General features: G+C 36.3%; 1 protein-coding gene across 1 annotated transcript in view; it reads right to left on the reverse strand.

Moving 5' to 3' along the window:
- Nucleotides 1-14,200, reverse strand: part of LOC106924683 (CUB and sushi domain-containing protein 3) — a 392,355-nt gene that overhangs the window by 259,120 nt on the left and 119,035 nt on the right. Inside the window, exon 3 of the mRNA XM_088010270.1 lies at nt 13,580-13,692. Coding sequence (XP_087866396.1) covers nt 13,580-13,692 — 113 coding nt within the window. The remainder of the gene's footprint in view (nt 1-13,579; nt 13,693-14,200) is intronic.

Raw genomic sequence — 14,200 nt, forward strand, 5'->3', positions numbered from 1 at the left:
ACTATGTGTCTTACAATGTCTGTTCTCCACGCAGTTTCAGGTCACTTATGTTTGTAGGATTTATTTACTTTTCCGTCTAAAGGGGACCTACTGTGCTTCCTCGAACAAGCAAGGGGACATATATGGGCTATACAAAACATGTTTATTGCAATTTTGCACACCATCATTCTCAGATGAGATTGAACCTGGTGAGTTCAGCCCTTTTTGTGCATTTATGCACCTGTAAGAATGAGCTGTTTCAGGGCTATAAAACTGTTATGCAAATAAGCCGTTGCTGGCCGTGCCTCCCAACTCAGTCGTTACAATCACACTTTATACGCATGAAAATGGCTGCAAAACAGATGCACAATTTACAACTGTACACCTTTGAACGTGAATCAGACCCAGAAGCAGAAGAAGCGGAGCCTCCTGAAAAGCATAAAAGATGCAGCGAGCGGTTTCTGAATGGTAAATCAAGTTTAATGTGCAGAGTTGCGCTGAACAGTAGGGCCAGCGCTTTCCTCCAGTCGAAGTCTGTTGGCAAATCCTGTTGGTCGTTTTCTTAAGAGTCCATTGTGAAGTGATTCGCACAAACTATAATTTTCTTTGCCAATGTGGCCGGGACATTGCTGAAAGACCCGCCGGTGTGTGAAAGGGTCCCGCCACTCCTATCCCAGACCGTAGTACCTCTTGAAGGCCTCTACAGGCTGATGGTTCTCCTCTCTGTGATGGATGTTTAAGTTAGGAATGATTCCGTTTTGTGCCACTACTAAGGCACAGATCCACCAGTTTGCAACAAAACAAGAGTCGCTATGATAGAACTTATTTGTTAATTGTATTTCTAGCTCCCACTATTCCAAGTGAACATAAAACTTTAATTGTGGAACAGAGAACGTTATTTAAATTTTTGTTGCCGTTTTCATTTACCACTGCTAAAGTCTAACTCTAATAAAACAAAACGATGTGCTGCTATTTATTCAGTATTAACCAATAACAATTAATGATCAAATTCTTAAATGCCATTGTAAAACATAGTGGCGGACAAAAAAAAGTTCACAAAGCTCTTTGTGTATTGAATCCAGTTCGTCGATTGTAATCCATGCTCATCTTCATCTTGAATACATCAAAAATGTATTATTACATAATGTATTTTATACTGTCTTACCAGAGCATAATTTATTGGAATACATTAAAAAAAAAAGAACATGTAAATACACAGGTCCAACCGGAGAAAAAGATTTCTGATAAAGATGAAACAATAAGCTTTTTTAAAAATATTTACCATGACCTTAAGGGCATTGAAAGCACATAACTCGTGCCGAGGCAATAAAGGTAAGTCATGAATGGAATGGAGATAAACGTCAAGCATTAAAAACATCTAAATTTGCCTTTTAAAATAATGTCTGCATGCAGTTCTTCTTTAAATATGTGTGTGTGGGAACAGCATGAGATTGTTGTGATTGATGTCCCTGTGGTGAAGCTAACCTTGTAGGCAAGGTAAAAATGCCAAGCTGCATTCACATTATAGATAGCACACACAAATGCAAAGAGACACACATACAACTTTAAAACAGCCATGATTTCACACTGTATCGTTACAGGGAAGTCTATATATATATATATATATATATATATATATATATATATATATATATATATATATATATATATATATATATATATATATAATGTTTAGAAAATATGAAGATGCTAAGGTACAGGCTCCCAGTTGCGAATTTTTAAAAAAAAAATTACATTTTTAATCGACCTGACCCAAAACTTTGTCATCACCATCTGACAAAAATAAATCTAAAATGATTTTTAAAATACGCCATTAGTGATATTTTTACTCAATTTACAGACAAATGCTTCTCAAGAAATAAAATAAATATTATTTAAAACAAAAAACAAGAAAAAGTCCATCTGACGGAGTTGACAGTGCATGACGGAGTTGACACAGAACTGAAGGTGGTGACAAACTAGTGAGTAAAATGAAAAACTTGGTACATGTGAAGTAATGCAATTCATGTAAAATACATTAAAATGAATTAGTTGCACAATTAAGTGAGATTTGACAACAATTTCACTGAAAGAGTCAAAAAAACTCTGACGGAGTTGACGAAATGCCAAACTACCTCAATTTATATGATGTTATTCTGAAGGAGGCCATATTGTAGCTCGTCAGGTCCATGAAATCTTTACATTATACCAAAATTAAGCTTTTATTTCGCAAAATTTCATCAAAGTTTTGTAAATTGTCAGTTATGGAGTTGACACATCATGGTTGTGACAAACAACTTAGGAATAAAACAGAAGAAAAAACTAAAGAATAACTTAAGCTAACCGGAGCTAACTAGCCCTCCTAGCAAAGGAAGAGAAAAGACAACGTCATGGGGTCCTCAGAAGTTCTGGTGCCCCCCAATAATGCCTGATTTTTTTTACATTCTTTTCATTTCTGACGGTGTTGACAAAAACTAAGGACAAATTTCAACGGAGTTGGAAAATATCTAAAAATTATTTTTAATTCAATTTATCGATACTTTTATAATTATTTATATGACTACTTATACTTAATTGTCATAATATATAATTTTAGTATTTCTTTAATTGTTTTAAACTATAAGAATGTATTGAGTTCTGCTCCTGGACAAGGGCTTTTACAGGCATCATCCACCGACTACAATGTTTAAAATAAAAAAATATTCAGCAAAAAAAAAGAAAAATATACATTGTTGTGCTCATAGACATAATATAAGGATAGACGCCTCATGCCCCGCTGTCGCCTATTGTCGCTGACGAGATTTAGGGCGGCCATCTTGGAGCGGTATACCACTCCACTCGGTCCTATGTGTTTAACAGGCACAGTGACGGATCAGCGCATTTAATCGATCATAACACGCTTTTTTGTTACTGGAAACCATATTCAAACATCTATCAAAGCTACATTTATAAACAATTGTATTATTTAAGTATGTTATTTAAGTTATTTAAGTATTTAAATATGCTTAGTGGCTAAAACAATAGAATAGGAATGGAATATTCTGATATTGATGTATAAAGAGCATATTACAAAGCACACAGCCGTTCATAATTTATTTAATAAATTATTTAGTAATATCAATACATATTTAAATAACTATACAACACAAATAAAGATTCATAATGGCACAAATAAATAATTAATACTGAATATATATATATATATATATATATATATATATATATATATATATATATATATATATATATATATATATATATATATTTATATTTATTTATTTTTTTTTTTTGCCGACTTCTAGCTTCAGAGATTCAGCAGCTGAGATTAAGTCCAAAATCTGATGAGATCCATCCGTGCTGCAGTGAATCCGTCTCTCTTTATAGATTTCTCCCTCTTCTTCCTCACATCGTGTCTTTATGAAACTTTCAAAACAAAAACGGAAGATTTGGGATGTATCTTACTAGTGAAAGAATTACATATAAATAATAGTCTTTACCACCTGTGTAAACTTTGCTGGTGAATGTTATAACATAAGTTTTATAATATGTGTTATATTGTTTCATTTCTAATGCTCTTTTGTCATATAATCTAAGTCAATGTTAGAGAATAATTAATATTTTTAGATGTACAGAATCTCAGTTAGCCTTCATAGCGGGGCTGAACCCGTATTACACCAAGCACTGTAGCTAATATTAGCTAGTATCTCGCCGGTGGACATAAATACAGTAAAGTAATATTCTAATCACAATATATACACAATAATATGTCCATCTTACTTGTGAAATGCTGTCTGTGGAGCCCTCACATCAATAATCCATAGATCCGAACAATAATATCCCTCAGAGCTGAGGCATCGTCTATTGTTTTGATTGAGGAAAGTAGGAGTTTATACCGCTCTAAGATGGCCGCCGTATTTCCTGCGCCGGAGCAGCCAATGCGGCGTCTACCCTTATATTATGTCTATGGTTGTGCTCACATGACCCAGGTTAGTTTAGTTAGATATTTGAAAAAAATATATTTTGTGTATATTTTATTCAAATTTCATGCTTTATCCATAGGACCTGTTTTGTCCCTATTCTCAAGAATCACTTGAGAATAGGTGATTCTCAAGTGATTCTTGAGAATCACTTGAGAATCTCAAGTGATTCCCACTATCCCAAAAAATAGGGATAGTGGGAGGACTTATATATATATATATATATATATATATATATATATATAAGTCCTCCCACTATCCCTATTTTTTGTTTCACAGTGTAAATTTGGTTCTTACAATTTTCTCCTGCTTTTTCACCATATTTTTTCTTTGTCACTCCCTCCCCCCCTCATCATTCAAATCTTCAATTGTTTCACACCTGTTTGCATTTGCACATGGGAATGGACACATGTCCTAATTGGACACATGTTATACTGAGACACATTAACACAATCCACCAGTTTTCTCCTGATTTAGTACTTACATATTTCTACTCATTTTAAATGCATGAGCCAAGTTAAAGGCTCATGCAATTAACAACATTTTTAATTATATTTTGTGCATAGCATGTATATTGAATTCTCTGCTAATAAAAGAGCAAAACTCAAGTCTATGTATATATATTTAGATGTACAAATGAAAAGGAGACATATGTATAATTTGTAAAAGGGTCAAAGAACAAGAAAATTATCAGATTTCTTTTTTTCTTTTTTACAAAATCGCGCCCTTCCGGATCACAAAAAGAGGCAAACTGTAGCCGTTTTAGTATGTATTTTCATCATTACATGTTCACGCGGTGTGTGCTTACTGTCCTACAGTCTTCTTTAATCAGCCTCAACCATTGGGGGTCACATTGTCTTTTCAGTGATACCATTATCTGAGTTAGATTCAATGAAACAAACTCAATTGAATTGCGGCAAGGGAAGAAAAACTGAATGACCTAAAGTGAGAAAGAAAAGACAGAGACAGATGGGGGGTTGATAGATAAAGGGGTGGACATTGTCAGTCCCCTCAGGTCTCTTTGATAAAGATCAGAGCGGCCACAGAGAGAGCCTCAATCACCAACCTCATGTGCGCGCAGACGCACGCACAAAACACTCGTGCAACACGCAACGGCAAAGCGAGCTCCCGCTAGCTTGCTCACGCACGCAGATGCGCAAACATGAATTTTACACTCAGATCATGTTCAAATTAAAGAGACTAGTGTCGAAATCAATCAGTCAAGGACTGATAAGCGATCAAAAGGCCCTGAGAAACAAATGCCGGGGCACTCGTTCAACGGGTGGCTCTAAAATATGGATCCTAACTGAGATTTACCGTTTCCTCCGAGAGCCTGCTAACACATGCGATGCATGAAGCGTTCAGATAAGATTCATTAATGTGAGAATTGAATGTTTGCCTAATGTGACTGGCATCTAGTTATTGACGCAGAGTTAATAATGTGTTATTATTGCCGTCAGTATGGCAGTTTGTTGTTTGATATGACAAATGATTAACCTCCATTCCTCAAGAATGTCATAATAAATGCAATTAAGTTACATGCCACTATTTTTGCCTGTGGAAAAAAGAAAAAAGTGTTTAAACAGTAAAATGAGTTCTTGGCAGCCATTAAATTATATATCAACTAACATGACCACTTTAAAAATTGAACATAGTCTGTGTGGTTAGATAAATGCTTCTACTGGAGAACTCAGTAGATTTTCGTCTCTAAGTTTACATATACCACAGTCAAACAAATATCTCCATTTTGGGGTTTACTTGACACAATACAGTTCGACAGAGTTCATTTTTGATAGCTTATTTTAAAACTCATCGAAACATTTTTTTTTAAATTAATTTTCCTACAGCTTTCAGGGCTGCATGCTTAGGTTTTTGTTTTTTTTAAGTACCTCTTTTCTGAATAGGTTTCGACACAAAGATGGTTACGGATAAATAAGCAGACAAGATTTGTCAAACGGATAAAAACAGAGTCAAGCCTCTCCAAAAGAAGACTGATCTTTAATATTTGAGGTAGAGATTTTTTTTTTTTTGATGCTTAGGGCCAGTTAGTGAACATCTGGACCAATCCTCCATGGCCAGTGCCCTGCAACTTTGAGATGAGTCTCTGTTTCAACACACCTGAGCCAAATAAAGAGATAATTAGCAGGACTCTGGAGAACATCACCATGTAGGCAATTCAGCCATTTGATCCATGTGTCTTTGACCAGGGACACTTCAAACAACAAGGGTGTTGTTGACATAAAGTTAATCTGATAAAAAAAAAAAAAGTGTTGTTTTTTACATTAGCTTTCAGTTTTTATGTGCCTTTTGCCAGTACAAACCAGGTATTGATATTCGCAGATCACATAAAAGAAAAGAAGTGCACCATCTCCAAAGATTTGTTTCAGCAGCGACTCATTTTATTACAGCTGCAGCCTGATTGTAAATCTGCGTTTTAACTTTTAATCAAATATGTTGTGGGGATCTTAACTGCAGAGAGTTGTAGTGTTCAGTAAAACACTGATTATGTGGGGGGAAAAAAGATAAAGAAAGAGTGAAGCTGTTTTTTAACCTAACAAACATCATCCTCAGTGAAGTGATTGCATGTCGACATGATATAAATATAATGCACTCTGGAATTGATGTGTATTTTAATTGCATTTGTGGATTTGGGATTTAGATTTGTACGAAATTCATCTTTGTTCAGTGTAATTGATTTATTTTTGAATTAGCTATATAGTTTCTCACTGACCTGACTGATTGGTCAAACAGCTACCGTGCCTACTTATAGTGTGCCAACCCAGACCAGGACATGTCACAGGATTCAAGCTGCTGCATGTGTGTCTGCCAAGTCACATACATGCAATGAGTTGCTGACATTGCGATTCGTTTCTTCTCAGTTATAAAATCGGCTAATCTGAGTCAAATGTAGAATCAAATACGACTTTTCTTGGATGGTACGGTGCAACCGCCAGTTACCATACCAGAAGGTGAAAAAAATGATTGTGCCATACTCGGTTCCAAAAAGTAATGACAACAGTTAAAAGGAAAAATTATTTTTTCAAAAATGTTGTTAAAGCTGATCAGGGCTAATGCATAATTATGCATTTTTCTTCTATAGGGGATCACCATTCACTGTCCATCTTTCATACATCAAGGTTGTAGCGGGTCAGGAAATGAGAGCACATACAGAAGGTCACTGCTTTGGCTGCAGATCCCAGTGAGTGCACAACAGCCTTCATGATATTATGAGGAACTGATGGACAAATGCCCAGAGCGCAGATGGGTCCACCCATGCCACTGACATCTGGCCAGTGAAGGTTCCCAAAGTGTTTAACCAGCTGCCAGCAACTTCTATGTGTTTGCAAATTACATCTCCCCACCCCAGCAACTCCAAACAGAAAGAGGGTTTGGAAAAAACAAAGAAGAACAAAAAAAACAAAAAAAAACCTTTTCCACCTCCACTTTAATGTGCTTCTTGATTTTTCCAAGTCCAATTAATGTAGAAAGCTGTTGATTCTGCCTTCATTTTATTTTTCCCTGAAAAAGAAAAAAATACTGTTGGATTTAATTTGGCTTTTATGTCCTTTCTTTAGCTTAACTAGACTGTATACGTTTTTATTTCAGTCTTTAAATAAACACTGCTGAAGGTAAGAGAACAACAAAGTAATGATGTGCTAATTTCAAGGGAGGAAAAATGGCAGAGATATTGAATGTAAAAAAGGGAGAGGAAATTGTTCACATTTTAGTCATAAAAGAATGACTGGGCAATATATTTATGGTTGAAGTTAACACGTAAGACATGCTTTATGGTAATGTTTTCCAGTTGTAGATCGAAGTGTTCATTGCTATGCGTTTGACATGTTTTTTGCCTTTTCAAGACTCTTTAGTAACTTCAGTCTTTTTGCACAATTACCATTTTGCATTCTCTTATTTAAATCATTTTATATTTGACATTTTTATGGTTCCAAGAAACACTGTCTCCTCTAGATTTATATTTACAGCAGAGACATTTTTTTTTATCTTATTGAACAACTGTTGATTTAAAGTAATTTTCTGCAACCCGATTTTAGATAATTAAAAAAAATCAATCTGATGTAAGGAGGCGGTGGAGGTCAATCAATTAATCACATTCCTAAATTTGTTAGCTTTAAATATAAATATGTACGCAGCTGTGGTTCTTGCGGGAATGGATGGCAGTCTGCCATCGCGGAAAACTTTTACCGTCACTCCTTGTTTGCCGAACCCACCGCGCTCGGCTGTGAACCAGGAAACCCTGCGTGGGAGAGAGGCTTTTCGGTCAAAGTAGGTTTGATTCATCTGCATTATGTAATATTATCTCGTTAACATTTTCAGATTAATTGCATGCCTTAAAGTGATAACATTCTCAGCGGTACTTGTTATCCAAGTTTTTAATGTTTTCACTGAATGACCAACTTCTTTCATACTTGCAAGAATAAAGCTTAAAAAGTAATTGCTTGAAAACATTGTTTTATGTGAATCACTAAACCTTTTGTGCGGTTTTGAGTTTTACATAGACATATCACTTAGATCAACACTTTGGTGGCCTTTGCAATTTCCATTGAAAATAGAAATCTTAAACTGTTGTATTGTTATGCTGGTGTCCTTTACGGTTTTGCTGTTTCTCTAAAATAAATAAATAAATAAATAAAGATTCAGGGTTATGTTTGTGTTTGAAAGGTACATTTGAACAACAGTTATGTTGTGTCATTCTGCTGAATCCAAAGTCTTGAACTATATAAATAGTTGGATAGGTGCTTTTATTAAATACTCTCAAAAAGAGTCAATTTGCAGCACAGAAAGGGCCACAAGGTGAAACCTCTGACGTCGGGAATTAAAATGGACTTTTTACGTCTACAGAAGATAAAAAAGAAACACATTAAATCACTCAAACCTGCAACAATCGAAAAGGAACAATGGATAAACTAAAACTATCATGAGCACCGACGCCACACTCTTTTTTTTTTTTTTTTTTACCTTTCTAGTTTATATCTTTACTCTTCAGTACTTTCCCTAAATTATTAAAGATACACACAATCCAATTACAATACAAAACAGGAATGAACAAAACAATAAGCACGACGTTGAACATAAAAGATGAATAAGCAGACGAGTAAAAAGACAGAAAATGAGGCAGAAAGAGAGAAAAAAAAATAAATTATTCTACACGGATCATGCAAGGAAAGCATGCATACCTGTGTGTCAAAGCCCAGCGATAATCTGCAATTCTGTCTCATCAGCACAATATCAAACAGCCTCAGACGCAGCGTTAAATTATACATCACTGTATTTCTCTGTCTCTTGTTCAAATCCACGTGCAGATATGCAGACTTCATGGTATGTGCAGGCAGATGAATTAGTCATGACCCGAGTATCTTCAGAGGGACAGGAAGAAAGATTCAAGGTGTCCGATGAGCACATCAAAGCCTCTCCTGAGTGGACAGACTGGAGAGGATAATGCTAACCTTCTGTACCATTGCTCCGCCGAACACAGGCTTCCGTTACAGTGGGCACTTGATTTGTTCCTTCCTGTTTTATTTTTAAATTTTTTTTTATTTTTTTCTGTGTGTAATGGTGAATTCTTCAGTCACAACCTTTTTTTTTTTTTCTGTCCTACATACAGAGCTGGACCTCTTGCTCCCATCCGTTCACCTGTTTCTCCACTTATGTTGGAGCTTTAAGGAGGAAAACGAGGAAATCCAGAACCTCTCTCTCTGACCGACATCCTCCAGCCCTTCCTGCGCTCATGATTGAAGTGTCCAGAGGTATTCCATGGCCAAGTGTGATCTAAAAGGCCCGAGGCATCACATCAAGCCAGGAGAAGACCCTGGAGCAGAGTGCACTCTCGGCTGGAGATGTGGCCGGAACAGACGCACAGTGAAGAGCGCAGAAGGGATTGAGGAGCAGATGCTCACATTCCTTTGCCTTTTTCAAAGTTCATTTCGGCAGATCTGCCTTACCCGAATGGCATGCTCTCTTGTTCTTCCCATTTGTGCATTTTTTTATTTTATTTACCAACACAATCTATCTTGGTGCTGTTAACTACTTATCTCACCAGCACACATTCTTATTCTCATAGATTGTTGCCAGGCTTTGTTGCAATACAAAAAAATATTGATGGCTGAAGCCAATCTGGTTCATGTATTTCATTTCAAAGTAAAACTCTATGTTTGTTTTTAAATGGGGTGTACACACACACACACACACACACGCACACACACAAACTAAACAAAAACAGCACTACCTTTATTTTGTATTGCCTGTATCTTTTTGTATTGACTTTTTTTTAAACCTTTAAACCAAGGACTGGCAATGTATGCTTTATCCATTCAGATTTAAAGCCAGCGTTTAACATGTTTTACACTGCACCGAGATGACTGGCTGAAGACTCTCATAACACCAGTGTAAGTAATGTTTCATTTTTTACAAATGGCAATTGTGCTGTTCGTCTCTCTCACGGTGTCTGTCACTGTGCTGCGGCACACTGAGTCGAAGTCAAAAGGCTGCATGTACCAACAGCAGGGGCTCCTTAGATAAGTCCCCTGGATCCTCTCACTGACAGCTAACTCCCCCTGCGTCACATCTACACACAGACATAGATACACAGAAAGTGCACAGAGCAATCATGTGCCAAGTGTCTTGGTGGAAATCTGTGCCAGTCAGTAAATCTGGGACAACTGCTTCAACTTGTAATATCCAGACACCCATGAAGATATGAACTCAGACGAAGCATTTGTGTAGATTCAAACACAGGCGCTCGGCAATCAGCGGCGGCGTGATTACGCAGTGCAACAGACCCAGAGCAATTCAATGATTACCCATCAGTTCTCCACCTCTCTCTCAAAGACGGGCACAGTGACCCACGATGGGAGGCAGAAAGACTCTCACGGAGTTTGGTAGCATCACGGTGAAAAATAGCTCTTATGACAAATGTGTGGGAATGATGTGCTATACGTAGAAATATTTTAAACTTTCCGAGAAACAAATGATTAGCAGTAGTAATGTTGATTTAGAATGAAGTTAACGCTTGATTTAAGGTGGCTTTGAAGATGTAACTTTGGGTTTGATGTCTTTTCAGTGCTATTTGTTAAAATAACGGTTAGGAAATGCATTGACGTGTTTTTGTGGCCATGAGATGCCAGCAGAATATCACAAATGCCCGTTTAGTGTTGTAGATTAAATCTGAAATTTCAAAGCAGCCCTATTTCACATGAACAGAACGTGAGATTCATTCAAGCCCTGTTGTATTTTAGTCACAGAACATAGGCTGCTGTAAATGTCAAAATACTAATTGGTTTTACCTATACAACACAGCGAGAAGAAAAGCAAAGTACTCATCGTCCTTTATTTCAGGTTTTATGCATTAAGACACAGTCAAAGACTGCCTTGTTCTTATTGAATATCAAGATTAGAAAGCAAAGATGTTTCATTCAGTTAATATTTTAGTCGTATTGCAATTTGAATGCAGGCTTAGAGATTCACAATTTCACTTTGTAAAAACTTTCCGATAATCTTTATAGTAAAGCTCGTTTAGAACATGCATGTGTTGCAGTTTTTTGCAAAAGCTTTGTTCATTATTTTTATCTTTCCGTGTTTTCTTAAACTCTATGTTGTATCACAGGTCAAAATAATAGTTTAATGATCCCAGAGTAAAATTTTTTTTTTTTTTTCTTTCACAGTCCACATGTTTGGGGTAGCATTAAAATATGATGATTCTAAGGCCATTTTCCTATCCTATTGTACAGTTCTATTCAATTAAAACATGCATTACAACGAGGTTTGTTTGTTAGATTAAAAGTATATTTTAAAAAAAACAACAACATTTAGGCAGGTATTTAACTTATTTTTTTGTAAAACGCAACATGTCTGTATTAAAAATTTCTTAATATTCTTACCTTAGATGTTGTGTTTTAATTAGTTGAAAATCATAATTATTAAATGAAATAAAGTCACAGAGGCAGGAGTATGTGTATAATTTATCTAGATTATTAGTTTCACTTAGTGAGTTAAGTTAAAGAAACACATTTTTAATTATATTTAAATCTGTGGAATGGGTCTGTATTTAAGAAACTTTTGAGAACTGAGCTGGAAAATGGAAAAAAATGCAAATTCTTGACTTTTTAATATCTGTAATGAATTATGCTGGATTTCAGTTGGTGGATGGTTGTTTTATGTATATGATTAGTTTCCTTCTCTATATTTTGTAGTTGTTTAAAATGCATATTTATATCCCTCTAACATTTCTGAAGTTGCCTGAGCTTTTCCGTTTCACTTCTTGCTTTATGTCTCCAGCTTGAGCAGGACTCCCTGGGAGATTAGGTCCAAGGTGAGCGAGCAAAAGGCTTTATAACTGCTTACATTGACTGCGTGTACTAAAGTAACTTTTGTAACGTAGAGCACCAATCATACAATAACCACTTGTGATGAGACTGTGTGATAAAAAGCCATCATCTTTACTGTCTGTGTTAGCTTGGGAACGGACAGTGCAGAAGAAATATAAATGCCCTGCGGTTTGAAATTGCCTGCGGGGTCACAAACGTAGCTGCACTCTCTGAATTGACACAGCTGCTGGCGTGACAACAGCTCATCGTGAATACGTGTAAACGCTGTAATTGCGTCATTTCTTTCACATTCGCACACAGTTATATTTTTGTCTTTTGGTAAAACGATTTAATGCTTCCCCACCCCCCACCCACTTCATTCACTCGAACTAATTGCCCCAGTGAGGACATCAAAGATGCTCTAATCTACAACTCAGATCTAAAACTGCTGGCTCAAGGTCTAATTTTAACCGTCATTTTAAGCAATCATCTGTTTTCTTTCATCTGTGAATAGTTCACTATGATGTTTACATAAACCCTTCAAAGGAAAACAGTGAGATATTAAAGATCTCCTGAGATTGGCACACGTCGCTTTTTCCCCATGACTAACAGCCATGGAGAAAATGACGACCTTCATGAAATGTTTTAATTATTCTATCACTTAAACTCGGTAAGCTTTTTGTTGTTGTTGTTGTTGTTGTTATCACTGATGTAAAACAATTTTAGTCATGATGCTGATTTTAAATCACTACGGCATCAGATGCTGATCTGCTCTAACCCTGTTGCTTGATTCAGAAAGTCCGAGTGCCTCCAGCTGCTGAAAAAAAAGGATGCACTTGAATCGTGTCTTGTGCTGAGTGGACAGTAGTTAAAAAAAAAAAAAAGTGGATTGAGTTCAAGACCTGGCACTTCTCCTTCTCCTTGAGCAACTTAACAGTTCACTTTTTCATCTCAAGTTCATCTTCCCTGACAGACCCGAACGGAATAGAAACCGAGTTCCCGAGAAAGCATCAAAACCAAAACATGAAATCTGACCTTCTTTAATACAGTTAAGTGAGGGATTTCACATACCGAGGCTGAGTAAAACATGCAGCTTCAGCCATTATCCATTTCGGAATATATGGAGCTTCATTTTCCAAATCTACATCTTTTGTTCTCACACCAAAAATACTCAAAATGATCTTTATCTAGGCATAATTTGGGGATATCTGAAGGGTTTTTTTTATTTTTATTTTTTTATTAAACAGCTCAGTTTGCAAACAAGAAATACAAACATTTATACAAAAACAGACACGTTCTGACCTTCATAGTTGAGTTTGAAGCCATGAGCAGAAACAGCAAAGTCGCTGGTCAACCTCAAGGAGAAAACATTCCCTGTGCTGGTGACAGGGGGAGGAGCCTGGAAGCCTGTTAACCTGAAAGAAGAAAACAGAGCGATGTGATTAAAATTATGCATTACCAAAAAAAAAAAAAAAAAGTAAACTAAATAAAGCATAAAATAAAACAAGAAACTGGGTGTCTTGTATCTTCCTGAAAGGTTTACATAATATTTTCTATAGCTCACTAAAGAATGTTCATTCCAACAAAACTTGACTAGTTCAGCTACTCAGTTCAAAATCTCCAAAGTTTTCAGATCAAAGTAACATTTCCAATTCATTTGGTGCCCAACGTCCCAGAGTCTGGGAAAAGAGACGCAGAGAATCCAAGCTACGTGAAAAGTCCATCAGCTTTTCCTTCTGCCTACAAGTTTGATGGAGATTTGGACTTTGTTTTCCAGCACGTCTTGGCATGTTCCCACACATTCAAAATGACCAGTTCCTGCTTTACAGAGCATGGCAGTTTGGTGCTAGATTCACCAGGAACTTGGCCTGAGCTAAAGTGAAGCATGGATGATGTACTCTGCAGTTTTCCATCATTTTAGCA

Source organism: Poecilia mexicana, unplaced genomic scaffold (genome assembly GCF_051168715.1).
Source record: "Poecilia mexicana isolate PSO_F unplaced genomic scaffold, ASM5116871v1 scaffold_11, whole genome shotgun sequence".
NCBI lineage: Eukaryota > Metazoa > Chordata > Actinopteri > Cyprinodontiformes > Poeciliidae > Poecilia > Poecilia mexicana.